This window comes from Macadamia integrifolia, chromosome 14, assembly GCF_013358625.1.
Source record: "Macadamia integrifolia cultivar HAES 741 chromosome 14, SCU_Mint_v3, whole genome shotgun sequence".
Taxonomy (NCBI): domain Eukaryota; kingdom Viridiplantae; phylum Streptophyta; class Magnoliopsida; order Proteales; family Proteaceae; genus Macadamia; species Macadamia integrifolia.
The window spans coordinates 21,747,615-21,763,450 of NC_056570.1; the positions used below are offsets into that span (position 1 = coordinate 21,747,615).

General features: G+C 35.2%; 2 protein-coding genes across 2 annotated transcripts; both read right to left on the reverse strand.

Moving 5' to 3' along the window:
- Positions 1-3,056: 3,056 nt before the first annotated feature.
- LOC122062008 (caffeic acid 3-O-methyltransferase-like) lies at positions 3,057-5,354 on the reverse strand. The gene is made up of 4 exons (XM_042625629.1): positions 4,928-5,354; positions 4,295-4,608; positions 4,095-4,159; positions 3,057-3,616 (listed from the first exon to the last, which is right to left on the reverse strand). Exons 1-4 carry the CDS (start codon positions 5,344-5,346, stop codon positions 3,314-3,316), a joined length of 1,101 nt encoding a protein of 366 aa, XP_042481563.1. The 5' UTR covers positions 5,347-5,354; the 3' UTR covers positions 3,057-3,313.
- A 4,617-nt stretch (positions 5,355-9,971) lies between these two features.
- Positions 9,972-12,169, reverse strand: LOC122061428 (transcription factor MYB92-like). The gene is made up of 3 exons (XM_042624678.1): positions 11,551-12,169; positions 11,316-11,445; positions 9,972-11,118 (listed from the first exon to the last, which is right to left on the reverse strand). Exons 1-3 carry the CDS (start codon positions 11,681-11,683, stop codon positions 10,284-10,286), a joined length of 1,098 nt encoding a protein of 365 aa, XP_042480612.1. The 5' UTR covers positions 11,684-12,169; the 3' UTR covers positions 9,972-10,283.
- Positions 12,170-15,836: the final 3,667 nt, after the last annotated feature.

The window sequence follows — 15,836 nt, forward strand, 5'->3', positions numbered from 1 at the left end:
CATTATTTTTAAGAGTTGAATGAACTAAATTTTCTAAAAAAAAAATTTTGGGGGATTTTTCTTTTTTTTTCTTAAATTAATTTTGGAATTAAAAAATTTTCATGGAAGTTGTAGAACACTTGTTTTTACATAACATATAAAAAATATAAACATTTTTAACCATTGAGCATGAGTAGATCTAAGAAATTTGAAAAAAATTGAAACCCTCATTTTCTCTTGAAAAAAGTTTGTAAATCCTTATAAATCCTTATAAATCCAATGATTTCATGTAATAATGATGTACAAAATGTGATTCTAAGTAGGATGAACCTTAGATTTATAAAAAAACTTGAAAATCTAAGGTTAAAGTTGAAAAAAGTGAGTAAAGATTCAAGAACTTACTATTCAAATGTTTCAACTTTCAAGTTCAAGCCTTCAAGGTTCTTCTTGGATTATGTTTCTCTCTTTCTTTGAACCATTCACTTTCACAATGTTTCTTTCAATCTACCATTTGAGTCTCCAAAAAGGTGTGTGAATCAAAGGGGAAGAAAGAAGCAAAATATAGAAAACTGTTGGTGAGAGTGTGAAGTGTTTGTTTCAAACAACAAAAAATTCACACTTAAGTAGCCGTATCGTACCGATATGGTACGATACTGCACGATACCTTCAATACGTATCGATACTCTCGGGAATTTTCAAAATTTCAAAAGTTCGTATCGTAGAGTATCGTACGTATCGATACCTATACGGTACGACATGATACGATACGTACAATAGGCCGATACACAAAAATAGGCCCAAAATTCCCCATAGCGTATCGGTATGTATCTTACCGATGTCTACCGATATGGATATGTATCGGCTGATACGACACGATACGCACCGATATTTAAAACCATGCTACTGTTACAGGAAACATCAACATTTAGATCCATCTCCTTTCCTATTGCTGTTAACTCAAACTATACATCCATTGATGCTTCCTATAATAATAGCGATGATTTATTATGGGCAGCAAGCATGAACTGAACATTACTAAACTCTTTGTTGACTCTTAAGGGTTCAGAATCACACAAAAGGATTAAGAGGAAGAAACCAAGTCTCCAGACCTAAATCCAATCAGAAGCTGTTGCACCATTGTCTTCATAACACACAAATCCTTAAGTTTCCAAATACTGAAACCCACCAACAACATTGTAACCAGGAATAAACATTAGTACATAGTTAAAAAAAAATTGTGGGTGAAGTTCTTTAGACTCTAGAGTGAGAAAGCTCCAATAAATTTTCCTCTTCTCCCCCACCCCCAAGGATGCAAAAAAGATTAATCCTTCATCCAGCGAAAAGCCGAAAAACCATTGAAATCTTATGATTAATCCACATAATTTGTAGATGTTGAACTTTAAATTGGCTTGCCCAAATCACTACTTCTACTAATCTTTGATTATGTCCAAATAACCCTGAATTTACTTGTTTAACACATACCTTAGGTATACATAGTAGACCTAGGGTGGGGCAAGGTATGAGCTTCAGACCTAGCTCAGCCCATCCTGAATTGGGTATTTTTATAGAACGTTTCTGTGGGCTGCATGATTCCTGTGATTGTTTTTTAGCCCAAGTGTAATTCAGATTGGTTTCAGAAAAACACTTTTCCAGCCCAGCCCAAGGTCCACTCACTCAACGACTCTCTCTCTCTCTCTCTCTCACACACACACACACTCAAACACACACACACACACACAAACATACAAAGAAAAAAAGAGAAAGAATTTCCATGACTGGTTGGCTCCATTTGGATGCAAGTAAAAGGAAAAGAAGGGAAATGAAAATGACTATAAAAAAAAAAGAGAATTTTTGTCACCATAATTGTGTAAACATATTTCATAATTATACTTTGTAAATATAATAACTAGATTGTAATGTTTTAGATAAAGGTACACAATCATATTAATAGTGATTTTATAAGTTAAAATTTAGTTTTGTTTTAACATCATTTGCTTCTTTAACAGCCAACTTATGTAAAGTTTATTACACTATTCTAAATATCTATTAGGAACCTTTGACATTAAATTTTTCAGGACAAGTCGTCTACATCATCATTTACTTATCTGATAAATTTTAACAACGAAACACATTTTATTCCAACATCTTCACAAGGATGCAATTCAAGCAGCTAGCACAATTGGGTTCAAAGTGGAGCCCGAATTTTGCCCTATTTGCATCCCCATTAACTCTAAATAAAAGCTTTAGAAAATGATTGAAAACTAAAAAAAATAGCCTTGGGACACCCTTTAACAAACTATAAATACAAGAAGTAGAGTACACGGTTTTGGAAATAATTTTTTTGGGCAAGATAGATCTACCCATTGGCACAAATACACTCCAGCGCATGCGACCAATAAGAGAGCTGACACAAACATCTTCAGCACAGGGACAGCATGATCTTTTCAATTTTTTTTTTTTTTAGAAGACGAGTTCAATGAATTATAGTTCATTCCATTGAGATGGGACACAAAACTTTAACAAATTGGCTAATATAAGGGGTGTACTGTCCATGCAATAGCCATTTCAACTAATAAATTAAGTACTTCACATGACTTAGAACATTGGATTGTATTGTTAAGTGCTTTTCCATGGGACACTCATTTCCTTATTATCATTCATTATATATAGTACAATATTAACTTAACATCACCCTCGTGTTAAATGTATATTATAGTGAATGAACTCATTTCACAATCATTTTATATACCCTTAGAAACATTTTTACTGACTTGAAATAAAGGGGCAGTTTTGTAAATTCAATTTTTTTTTATATATGGGGAAAATGGCCTCTATATTCAATAGTATATTTACAATAACCATAATGCACATTGTCCAAACAGCTTCTCTATAAAAAGAAATATAAATGTTAACTAAACTTGAAATTGAAATTTTGGTTGGATTTGGATCCAAACATTCCTAGTGATATGGTTCAAAATGAAAATGTAAGAAAAATTAAATAAGAATTTTATAATAAATTGAACCAAAAAAAAAAATACAAGATAACAAGAGTTAAAAAAGACCATTTAACTTTGGGGTTGTTTGGGGATTCACTCATCCAAGCTGGATATCATTAACTACAAGAAAACTTCGAACTCAAATGGGGATTGACTTACCCAAAAATGATACTCACCCACCACGAAAGGTTACATTATACACGAACCCCATATATAAAAGTTGACGTAGTTGAAAATTTACAAAACTATTCCTAAGAAAAATGGAGAAGTGCTTATTTCATACATGTGAGATCACCCTCAAATAAGGTCTTCTTCAGGCTATAGAAAAACTTAAAATCTTAAATCTTTTTACGTAACTCCATGACACAACTATTAAAAACACAACAATCCACTCGGAAATCTGCAAATCCAGCTCCCTTGGCTAAGGCTTCAAAGTCTTTCTGGGTTCTCTCTCTCCCTCCGCATGTATTAGCATACATGATATTGTCAAGTTGGAAGACAACCTTTGCAGCAAGGCTTGGCTCAGGTGCAGTTGGAACTATTGATTCAATAAGGATAACTTTCCCATCATCTTCTATTGTTTTATAGCAATTCTTCAGAATCTTCAAGCAGTTTTCATCATCCCAATCATGGCATGTCCACTGCAAGTTTAGTTATATATGGACTTGTTATTAGTTAATTAGCTTCCAAGTGGTTTCAGAGAGAGATTTTCATCTCTTTTGTAATTAGATTTGACGACAATTTCCTAGATCTATGAAATAAAAAAAATAATAATAATAAAGCAAGTAAGTTTACATGACAATTAGTTGTAAAAAGAAAGGGCAAACCTACCTGTTTTGTAAATAATTTACTTATATCGTAGATCCCTATCAATTAAGGTTAAACGTTTCACATGTTATTAGGGGACTAATTAATATACTCTAATTTGATGTGGGAGAAAAGAACCCTGTCCTCTTGTGTGGATCTACACATAGATACAGGCGGATGACGCAAAAAGATCATGCTAATCCCTTTCCCAGATGCCTCTGCTTGACCTCTCATTGGCCTGCATGCTAGTGCAGTAGCCGCACAAGCAGACAGGATTCTCTTACCTTTTAATGTGGTAGGTCTTGGGATTACCTTCATTAGGATGGCATCTCCTTTTGGAAATTTTCCAAACATACATCCTCCAACATGTTCTACACCTGCCATATATAATTATGTTATGAATAGTTATTTATTAAATCTATAAAAATGGTGAACTTCATGTAATTAATATTATTAACTAAGTTAATGATTATTAGTAGTAGAAATATTAAAAGGCAATTAAGGGTGATTACCAGGATAAGAAGGTGCATCTCTAATGACATGTGGTAAATCAAAATTAATGCCCTTAATAGAAGGGTGGCTAGAAACAATCATATTAAGTGTTGCTGCAGTCCCACCACCAACATCAACCAGTGACTTGAGGCCCTCAAACCCTTTGTAGATCTCAACAATTTTTCTCATTGTTATGTTTGAGTAGTCTGATAAACCTTTGTTGAAAACCTTACTGAATCCAGGATCCTTAGTACTAAAGTATTCAAATGATGTCATTCCATATGCCTTGTGAAATGGAATTCCACCCTCAAGAACAGCATCATTCATGTGGTACCTAAATTAAGAATTCAAACATATAATTAATAAAACATTAGAGAGAGAGAGAGAGAGAGAACCCAAGGGGGTATTGCAGTTGGTGAGCAATGAACTTGATACGAACCGTAAACTTGGACGTTTAAGTTCGACTCCCACTAGACACACCTTGGGTCACTCACACGAGGGAGTTTAGTGCTCTTCATTGCTGTCAGTAAAAGTTGAATGATTCTCATTCAACCCTCGATCCATACAGTTGTAGGGTTAGTATAGGCCCACGGAGTCAAGCCAAAGGCCTGGATACCCGTCGTTAAAAAAAAAAAGAAGGGAGAGATTCATACCAGCTTTCCATGGGGACTTTGCCTTGGTTCAAAAGCACCAAAGGAGCCATGGATCCTCCATCTTGGTTCTTCAAGAAGTACTTCCCAACAGGAGTGAGACCATAAAGTCTCTCAACTTGGGCATCATCGTGGCCTTGCAAAGAATAACTAAGGATGGAAAAACTGGCCAGAAGTCTGAGGAAACGATCAAGCACAAAGGGTGCATCTGGGTTCTTTGTGGGTAGGTAAGAAGCAATCTCAGAAGGGGACATATGCACACCATGACCTTCTTTGGCAATGATGTCAAACAAGTCCAGCTCAACAGCTGCTTTCAAGACCATGGGCAAGGCACAAGCACTGGCTAATTGCATGGCATACATGCAAGCTTCCTCTTCATCTTTGTTTATGATTGTGGTACTCTTATTCTCAATGGAACCCATTTTTTTGATTGTTTGATTTTTCTGTTTTTTAAGTTCAAATAAGAACTCTCTTTGGGAAGCGAAATGTAGGAGAGGGAATGTATTTAAGCTCTTCAATTGGAGAAATTTTTTTCTGGTGCCCCTAATTGTAGGCACCACGTCAAAATAGAATAATTCCCTTCTCCTATGGTGTCAGTAATACCCTTTTTAGTCGGAGTAAGATTTCATTTCTGTGCTTACAATTAATTTCCTGCTGCCTGTATTGCAGGAAAAAAAAAATTGTCCCTTGAATTGAGGGATTGCGAAGTCATACATGCAGTAGATATATACACAATGCTAATCATTAAAATCATGTACGGTCGTGAGTGGATATAGCCAGCCATTCCCCATGACCAGGAGGCTAAATACTCTTCCCCCAAAATATATGCATCTAACGATCGATTTTAGAACCACACACATGGAAGAAAAGGGCAAACATCATCACCTAACCAAATTTGACTTCGGATCATAAATTTAAATAACGCATCAGTGATGTTCAGCTCTAATACTTAAGGTTACCTACCAAAATTTGAAAGAAAGAAGAAAAAATCTTTTCAAAACATTCACGTAGAAAAAAAATATTGCTACCAAAAACTGAAAAGGAGGTTCTTCTAGATTGCGGATCTATTTCAGATGACATAAATGAGAGTGGTTGCAGGGCTTTTAATAATTATCGGACATTTTCTTTTTAGGTTTGAAAATTTTATTTAAACAATACATACAAAAATAAATAAATAAATAAGAATTTCGGATTTGTAATAATTACGAAGATTTTCTAAATGCTTGAAAATATTATTTCCCTTCTATTCAATCTCTTTTGCAACCAAACATAGCCACAGGTGAGAAAGATTGTTACTTTTAACGAAAACCATTGATTTCTTATGATTAATCTGCATAATTCATAGATGTCACAATTGGCCAGACACAGCCCAGCCCAAGGCCCATGGTCAGATTTCATTTTCTCCCCTCCCACTAAGCTAAAATGCTAACTGTCATTCATTACATTAAGACAAAACCGAATTACATCTTATTCTCTGATACAGTCAAGTACTGAAGTGGGTGAAATCTCTCTCTCTCTCTCTCTCTTGTTGTTGAAGAGTCTTCACTTGGAATTAAAAAAGAGAGAATTTCTCATAATGGCCCAATTGACAAGTGAAAGAGAAAGTATCAATCTAGGCCCCACTGTTTATTATCTGAGAAAGGTATAAAGGAATATGTAAAAGGGTGGAGCAGCAAACCTTTTCTCAAAATTAAAGACTATATTTGGATGCCAAGAAAAAAAATTGATTTTGAGGAGAGAAATAGACACATATGAAATCATTTTATAATTATGATTTTTTATACCATTTTATTCCATTTCTTGGCCTTCAAACATAGCCTAACAACCACTAAAAATGATTAGTGAAATTATCATCTAAAAAAAAAAATGATTAGTGAAGTTTTCATTTTAATTTTGTAAAAAATATCATTTTTCTTCCTTTATCTTATTTCCATTTGGTTGTAAGGGAAATTAAAGAGAAGTGATGTGAAATTTTTTTTTCAAACCTAAAAAAATATTTTTTGGCATTCAAAAATCAAACCCAAGGGATTTGGATGAAACTAAAGTAAAATTAATAAACAAATATAAAATGATTGAAGATAGTGATATAATCATGTGGGATCTTTTTTATATGTAACCTTAAAAAAAAAAAAAAAAATTCAAACCCAAGGGATTTTGATGTAAGGTAAAATGAAAATTTTAATAGAAAAATACGGAATGATTTGAGATATAACCTTGGAGGTAATGATTATTATTATTATCATTTTCTTTTCTTAGTTTGAAAATTTTACTTCCTTCTCTCTAATTTCTCTTGCAACCAGACATAGCCTAAGGGAAAGGAAGTTTAAAATAATAACAATAATAAATATAAAACTGTGGAATATATAATGGATGCTTTGGAATTACACTTTTTGTTTAATGTTCAAATTGCATTGGAGGTTACACATGTATTATACCATATAAATAGGGTGAATGTATCTTTAAAAGCCCACTCTATGTAAAGCTTGTTACATTACCCTAAATATCTGTTGGGAATTTTTTACATTAAAATCTTCAAGACAAGTCGTCTACATCATTATCCAATCATATGATAAATTTCAAACACAAAACACGTTTTATTCCATAGTTAGCCAAAATGTGTGCCTATTAAAATACAACTCAAGCAAGTTATCATAAGTGGTTTCAAAATGGAGCCCAAATTTGGCCCGACCGATTTGCATTAACTCTAAATACAGCTGTAGAATATAATTGAAAACTGAAAAATGAGCCTTGGACAACCTTTTATTGCAAACTATAAATACAACTAGGAAAGTATAGCTCACGATATCCGCAAATAAATTCTTTTAAAAGAAGAGTACAATTAATTATGGTCCATAGATGAAAACCAAAACTTAACAAATTGACTAATATAAGGGTTGAGTATCAATGCAATAGCCATTTCAACCAAACCTGTACTTCACATGACTTAAAACACTTGATTGTAAAATTACGTGCTTTTTTATAGGACATTCATTTTCTTATTATCACTAGGCAAAAGGTTTTTTATATTTTGGTAAAGATTGGACAAAAGGTTATGTGCATAGCCGTATTAACCTTCGGATGAGGTTGAGGGGGTGCATCGTAGACCCTCATCCCCCCATCGAACAAACTTTGTGCATGATCGTGCACCATGCACAACACATACAAAACTCTTCTCCTTATCATTATATAGTACGGCATTAACTTGACATCACCCTTGTATTAAATGTATTGTACAATATATATATATATATATAATTACAATTTTATACATAAGTACTCACTTTCATTATTAGGAAATGACCTCTATATTCAAACTTTGAACATAAATAGTAACCACTGGATATATGGACCGCAATATGCAATTAGAGGTGTCCTTGTGTATGACACTGACTCCTCATATTGCATCTTTCTTTCATTTTTTTCATAATAAAATTTATTTAAACTTTTCATATTAAATATTAAGGTAAAAATTTCATCTTTATTGGCCCCAAAACAGCTTCTTTTTAAAAACAAATACTAATAATAATAAAGAAAAAATACAAATGTTCATTGAAGTTGAGTATGAAATTTGGGCTGAACTTCAATCCGGTTTAAAATGAAAATGCAAAATAAATAGAAAATGAAGAAGAGTTTTATTGCAATATGAGGAATTAAGTATAGGATAACAAGAGTTAGAGAGGACCACTTAATTTGGAGCCACTTGGGATTCACTCACCATAAGAGAACCTTATTTCAAATGGGAACACGCTCACTGTAAGAGGACCTCAACTTAAATGATAACCCATTAACTCACCTTTTAGGGTTACATTATAAATAAATTTTTTTTTGGTAAGGTTCCTTTCTCCTTACAAGTTGAAAAAAGTCGTTGAAATAAAGCGACAAAATGCTTATGACATTTTGCTGATATCATCACTTAACCTAAGGGTGCAAGTTTGATCCGGTGAGCCTGAGCCCTACGAAGCTCACATTGGTCCAAACAGGAGCTAGGCTAGATTTTCAACAAACGAAATTAATCAAGGTTGAGATTTCTAGGCCTAAGGGTCGAATCGGGCTTAATCTGAGGCCAAGGGCCAAGTCCGTCCCTTTATATAATATGCAATATCATACATATGTCAAACAATGGGCCAGGCTGGCCTTGCCTAGCCTTGAAATGACAAGAATATGGACGTCCAGGGTTAATCAAGATAATAGAGCTAATTTCAGCCCAATCAAAATCGATCATGGTCAGTTGGGCTAAGCCTGAACTGTGATTTTTCAGTCGGACCTTGAGCTGAGTTGGACTCAGGTTAAGTTAAGGGGACCAAGGATTGAGCTAGGGTTGTAAAAAAATCCGGCCTAACACGCCCAGTTGCACCCCTAACCTATCTGTCCATTGATGCTGATTTGTATATGCTGGCAGACATAGTGGCTGATATGGCATGACTATACCTATAGCTTCCAGCTTTATGATGAGCGACTAAAAGTGAATTTTTGAGATGTCTAAATCTAGAATGAGAAGGAGAATATATAAAGGGCATATATAGGTTCCTCAGCCTTGCTGTATTTGTAGAGGCAGACAGACATTGAGTGGTTGGAATCTCTCTTTCAGTTTCCTCCTTCCATAATCCAGTGATGATGTATTGATGAAGGAATTATCATGTAATAACAATAATATATTAATTTAATATATATTTAGGTTTGATAAGGTCACACGTGTCCGACCATTCATGCTGGAGGTGGTCAAGAATATTGTAGTCCACATAATTCTAAGTACCAAATATAACTAAACTAACAATCACAGCTCTGAACTTTAAAGTCATAACACCAACCCCCCCAACCTTATTTCTTCATAACCTTAGAATTGAAGTTGAACTAGAAAAATTGAGATACCATAAGAGATCACAACTAAATTTTCTGTTAATTTAATATTCAAAGGACCAATCATCATCAACAACAACACTAAACCCTTCATGAGAATTTAACAGAAATTTACTACAGTTGATTCCTGAACAAGGATCTTTGAAAATAAGAATTGAAGAATTGAAGAATTGAAGAAGAAGAAGAAGAAGAAAAGAAAGTAATCTTTTATTCACACAAACTGTATGTCTCTAACATAATTATTTCAAGCCTCCTGTATACAAACAGGTTTAGAAAATAAAAATTGAAAAAAAAAAAAAAAAAAAGAGGGGGGGAATTCAAAGGATCACCAACTCAATCTCTTTAAGTAGGATCTTCCATGTACTGTCAACATCTGTATCTGTTCATGAGAGATAAAAAAAAAAAAGGATAGGGAGAAAATTCCAAAAAAAACCCAAAAAGAGAATTTCCTTTTTTTTTTCTTTTTCTATGGTCGGTGGGAATCAGTGTCGAATTTACAGTCTTATATCTGCTCAAATAGATCGAAGTTTGCCTCTGTTAGATCCTCAGAAAGTGACGTTAATGGAAAGGTACCAAAATCTTCTGGGCTCTGTGTATGTTGTTGTTGTCTATCTTGATCTTCTTCCTCCCATGAATGTAGATTCATTTCTTCAGATTTTATCCCATTGAGCTGAAACTGATGAAACATGGAGTCCCATGAGAACACTGCACCCATATTGTTACAATTATTAGTATTACTTGAACTGATCTCTCTTGCTTCATTGAAGAACAACCCACTCATTCTTGATGTAGAGATTGAATTCTCTGAAATATCTGTCTCCGTCAAATTATCGCAAGAAGTTAGACGAGGCATCGAAGTAAACCCAAAATTTGGGTTCGTCTCCAATTGAGTCTGATTCTGATCAAAAGTTATGGTAGACAGATCTGATGTGGGATAATTGCTTTCCTGTGGAACACCAACAAAATCTTGGTGTTGTTGATAGAGGAGGTTGTGGTTAGGCCCCGTAGGATTGTTTGTGCTCTCTTGGAAATCAAACAAAGGGAAGGGATCAAAGACTGCTGGCTTGGCATCACAGAAGCTTGAATCGTTAATGGCAACTACAGTCCCAAGTTCTGAACTTGATAGGGTTCGTTGTCTCTTGGGTGGAGGTGGTTGTAAGTAGGGTTCTTGTAATTCTCTGCATTTCTTCTCATCTTGAGCTTCAATTTCAGACAAGGGCTTGTGGGTGTCTGGGTCAATCCCCCGCTGCCTGAGTTTCTTCTTCAAACAAGAATTCCAGAAGTTTTTTATCTCATTATCCGTTCTTCCAGGTAATTGTGCTGCAATCTGAGCCCACCTGTAATTCCAAAAAAGAGTGTAATTAAGAGATTTCCCATTCTTCAATCTATGAATGTGTTAGGAACTTGGATAGAACTCGTCCTTAAAAACTAGCCGTTAAGGAGGGGACAAGAATACCCAAGTACCTATAAGTCTCCATATCGGACTACTCTCTTCTAAAAATTCCAATAGAATGGGGTTGTCACTTGTCAATACCTGTTTCCGAGAATCTCGTGGAGATTGATAATCAGATCCTCTTCTTGTTGGGAGAACATCCCTCTCTTGAGATCTGGTCTTAGGTAGTTAATCCATCTCAGTCTACAACTCTTGCCACATCTCTGAAGACCTGCATGAACAGTCCTTGACTTTGAATATAACTCTCAAATTCTATTCTCCAAAGGGTTTCAAAAATTAAGGGAACAATTGAGAAATGAAGAAGATTGAATAATACCTGCTTGTTTAGGAACTGAACTCCAACAACCAACACCAAATCTAGTGATGTGGTTGAACAGTTTCTCATCTTCTTCAGGAGACCATAATCCTTTGCGGAGTTTCTGCTTGACACAGCAAGAATGGCGCCCCATTTCGGTGGATGATGGATCAAAAGAACCCAAGTTTCTAATGAGATCAAGCTCGAAGATTCACAGAACCCTTCTGCTTGATGAACTGGAGGATTCAAGACATGATAAGGTAGGACTTAGGAGCCAGAGATGATAAAGGAGGATCTGTTCTTGGACAGTACAATAGTGGCAAATTCGAGAAATATTTCCAATGATTTAAAGGGTTGATCGATGGAAAATCATGCTTAGGTTTCAAGTTATGGAAATACTCCAAAAGAGAGAGAGAGAGAGAGAGAACACAGGAAGGTGATCGAAGCAATAAAGTGGATTTTACGCAAATCTGGTCCTGCTTTTGCATTGGAATGGATTGGATTTTAAGGTATCTCTCTCTCTCTCTCTCTAGAAAAAAAAACAGTAAAATAAGAATAAGCCCAGATGATGAAGAGCAAGAGCTCCTCCATAAACGTGTAAAATTCTCAGTGATGCTTACAGATAAGAGAGAGAGCGAGAGAGAGAGAGAGAGAGAGGGGTTGGTTTGCTTGTGGCATAGGACTTGGGTTCAATAATGAAGAGAATTTTAGGTTAAATCAGGAAAAAGTTGGTTTAAAAGAACAGCCGACACCAGACGTCATGAAATGTGTGGGGTAATACCTTAGTAGGTAGGGCCTATTGAGATTGATTATAAATGGTTTGTGGAATTACTATTTTATGTCTTAAGGGACTTATGGGGTTAATGGGTTGATAATTTCATGGGTACCAAGCTTTTCACCTTTGGCCTTTGGGAAGGGAGGGGTTGTGCGCCCTAAAGAGTCAATATTGGTTAATTTGACATCATGAGAGGGGTATCGCACTTAGCATCTAGTACCATTACATATTATTATCGTGAACAACTGTTTGTTTAGTTAGTCTTTCACTTAGAATATAAATCGAGTTTTCATAATTTATCATGAATAGATATCTAAATTTTTGTAGTTTTACTATTCATTCAGCGTAAAAACTTTATTTCTATTACATTAAATTCATTTAAATGTTTTTCTCTTTACTGTTTAACATTCAATCTTATACGTCACTATTAATCATATATTCGTTTTATAAAAATTTTCTATAAATTTTAAAAGGAGTTATATTCATCACGAACGAAACTTGATTGTTGCCTGAGATACAATCAAGTAGGGGTGTCAACCGGTCGGGCTGGTCCAGTTTCGATCGGGCTTAATCAGGCTTGAAGACTTTCAAAGGCTACATCGTGTCCGTCCATTTAACTAATCGGGCTTAGTTATTGAGGGCATGGTACACTTTATATTCGGTCGGTCGGCCTCAGGCTATAATCGGGCTTTAGTCGGGCCTTAACCGGGCTACGGACATGTTTAATGTTAAACGGGCTTTAACCGGTTTTTAAACGGGCCCTCTTTAAAATGTGCTCTTATATTCCAGCCCACTCCTGCAAGCCCAAAAAAATGACAATAAATCAATAAATGATACCAAATATAACCATTATTTAAAATGTGAACATGTATTTACTTTTTAGTTTTTATTCTTTAATTTGGGGTGTAAAATAGGTATTCTGCAATCATTAAAGGGTCGGGCCAAGTCGGTGCACAATAGGCCTGTCTCGGTCAGGCATTATTTGGTCGGTCTTGATCGGGTGTCCAATGGTCCAAGTAGCAAAATTGAGACTGACCATTTATAAATGGGTCAGATTCAAACCCGATATTTTAATAAATAGTCCAGGCCAGTCGATCTATAAATGATCGACCCCGATCGATTTAATTGGTCGGACCACAATTGACACCCCTACAATCAAGTACCTGATCTATACCCGTCTGGAATGGTAAAATGAAAAAAATCACCATATGGGTGTTTTCAAACCTAGCCCTGAGAGAAAGAGAGAGAGAGAGAGTTGGACCAATGACTATTGATTGACATCCTTGGCTACTGGTCGTTGTTACCGTGTCTTAGAAAGTGGTAACAAACGTATCCAGCGGGAGCGGTGGCTGACTTGACTTCAGTGCCGCCAGTGGCGGTGCCGCTGCAGCTGGCTACTGCTCTGGGCTCGCTTACTGCGGTGGGTGTGTATCAGTGGGGTTCAGGGTAGGCCCTACACTACTGATTCAGTGAATGTGAACCTTTAAATTCACTGATCAAATCAGTACAGCACATTTCCAAATTGACAATAATAATAGTTGTCACAGTCCCATCCTCTGATCCCGCAGAATTTCTTTTCTCTTTTTGTGTAGAGAGAGAGAGACACAGAAGGTCCTCCACACGTGAGGTGATGGTACCTGCCGCCACTCTAATGTGGGGTTAGGACCGTCATTTCATGTCCACGCGTTGCCGCCAGTACCATGTGGGAGTACGGGTGAATGGGTGATTACTAGGATTCCCAGCCATTGGTCAAATCACATTCCCCTGATTTAACCTAATCCCAATTTCAAATCGATAGTTTTGTTTTGTTTTTTTTTTTCTGGTTTTTAACTTTGCCGTGTTGCCCAGACGATTTCACCTACATGTAAGTAGACGTGAAAAGACCACATTACCCGTTACCTCATGCATCGAAGATTTTCTTATAAACTCTCTCATTGACTCCACATGCTGAAGTTACCTACAGATCAGAATAGTAGGTTTTTATTTATCATTTTTCCTCAATAAACTTATAATATAGTTGTGGATAAGACTATGAGAGGGGGCTAGTAAGGGTATCCGAATAGAGTATCAAATTTTCAGCCCGAATCAGTTGAACCAATAGAAAAAACTAAAATTGAATTTTAATCATTTATTTTTTTGATAAAAATACTAATCGGTTTAAACATTCATGGAATTGAAAAATTCGAAACAGATTGAAATTGATCGAGCTAGCAACAATCCAAAATTTACCTTAACTCTTAATGGTTTGGCTTTGATTTGGCATAGTATCGAACCACCAAAACCTTACAAAAAAATAAACTAATTAACTCCAAAGAGTATGTTTGAATCGGTTTCTATAAGCATTTCGATATACTAGTTCGGTCCCATTTTAGGCCAATAAAAACTTTCGTTTATTTATTTATTTTTCTAATAAAGATAACAATTGGCACAGCCGGTTTCGGTTGCTTATCGGCTTAGCTAGACAATCTTTTATCCTTTTATTTTTTTGATCTAATAAAACCGGTTTTGGTCAATTTGATTTCTGAAACCCAAAAACTAAAATACTAAACCAATAAAAAAATCGATTTTGATCGGCTTCGATTTTTTAACAAAAACTGGAAAGGTGGAATCTAGGAAGACATTATAATAATAATAATAATAATAATAAATATAAACAAGTTAAAATTGAGAATGCAGAGAGAGAGAGAGAGGGAGAGAGAGAGAGAGAGAGAGGCCTTGCTTATTCTTTTCTGCCGCCACTTTAGACTTCCAATTCCTCCCTGTCCTGCGCAAGCTTTGTCTGAGGAAGACCTCTGTCGAGGTCTTTAATAAGAAATCACATGTTATTTGATTTTATTATTTGTTAAAAAAAAATTCATGCTCAATGTAATCAAACACGGATTACATGAAATTGTCACCAAATAGTTATGTTGGTGGTTTTGCTGAATTGTCTATCAAGTAATACAATTGCTTCAATCTTCATGCAATAAGAAATATTTTGGGTAATTGAAATTTAATGAGCACGTCAATTTTACGTTAAATAATGGTGTTCTGTTTTTTCTATTATAGTATTTTATTTTTGGACTAGTGAGTCGTGGCTTGGTCGTGTGGTCCCTACATCACTATGGGGCCAATAAGGGAGTACGTAAAGGCATCAACGTGTATGCGATTTATTTTATTTTACAGGAAATGATGAGAAAATTTTGCGAACTCCCATGTTCAGACATGAGGGCCTCGTAAATAGGAAACATTCTTTTTATTTTTATTTTAACACCATTTGTGATAGTTTTGTGTAACCACTTTGCTAAACCAAGATTAACAACTCCTCATCCCCAAAAAATTTGTTAATTTCAAATTATGTGGATAAGAAAGGATCAATGTTAATTAATGAAGGTTTGTTTTTAATAGGATAAATGCCCTGATAGAGATCAAGTCGTGACATATTGGAAGTCAATCTTCTAGAAAAAAATATTGAAAATGAAACCACAACCGTCATAAAAAAGTACAAAAGAAAAAAATTACACATGAGCAAGTATGTAATCAAGTAGGAAAT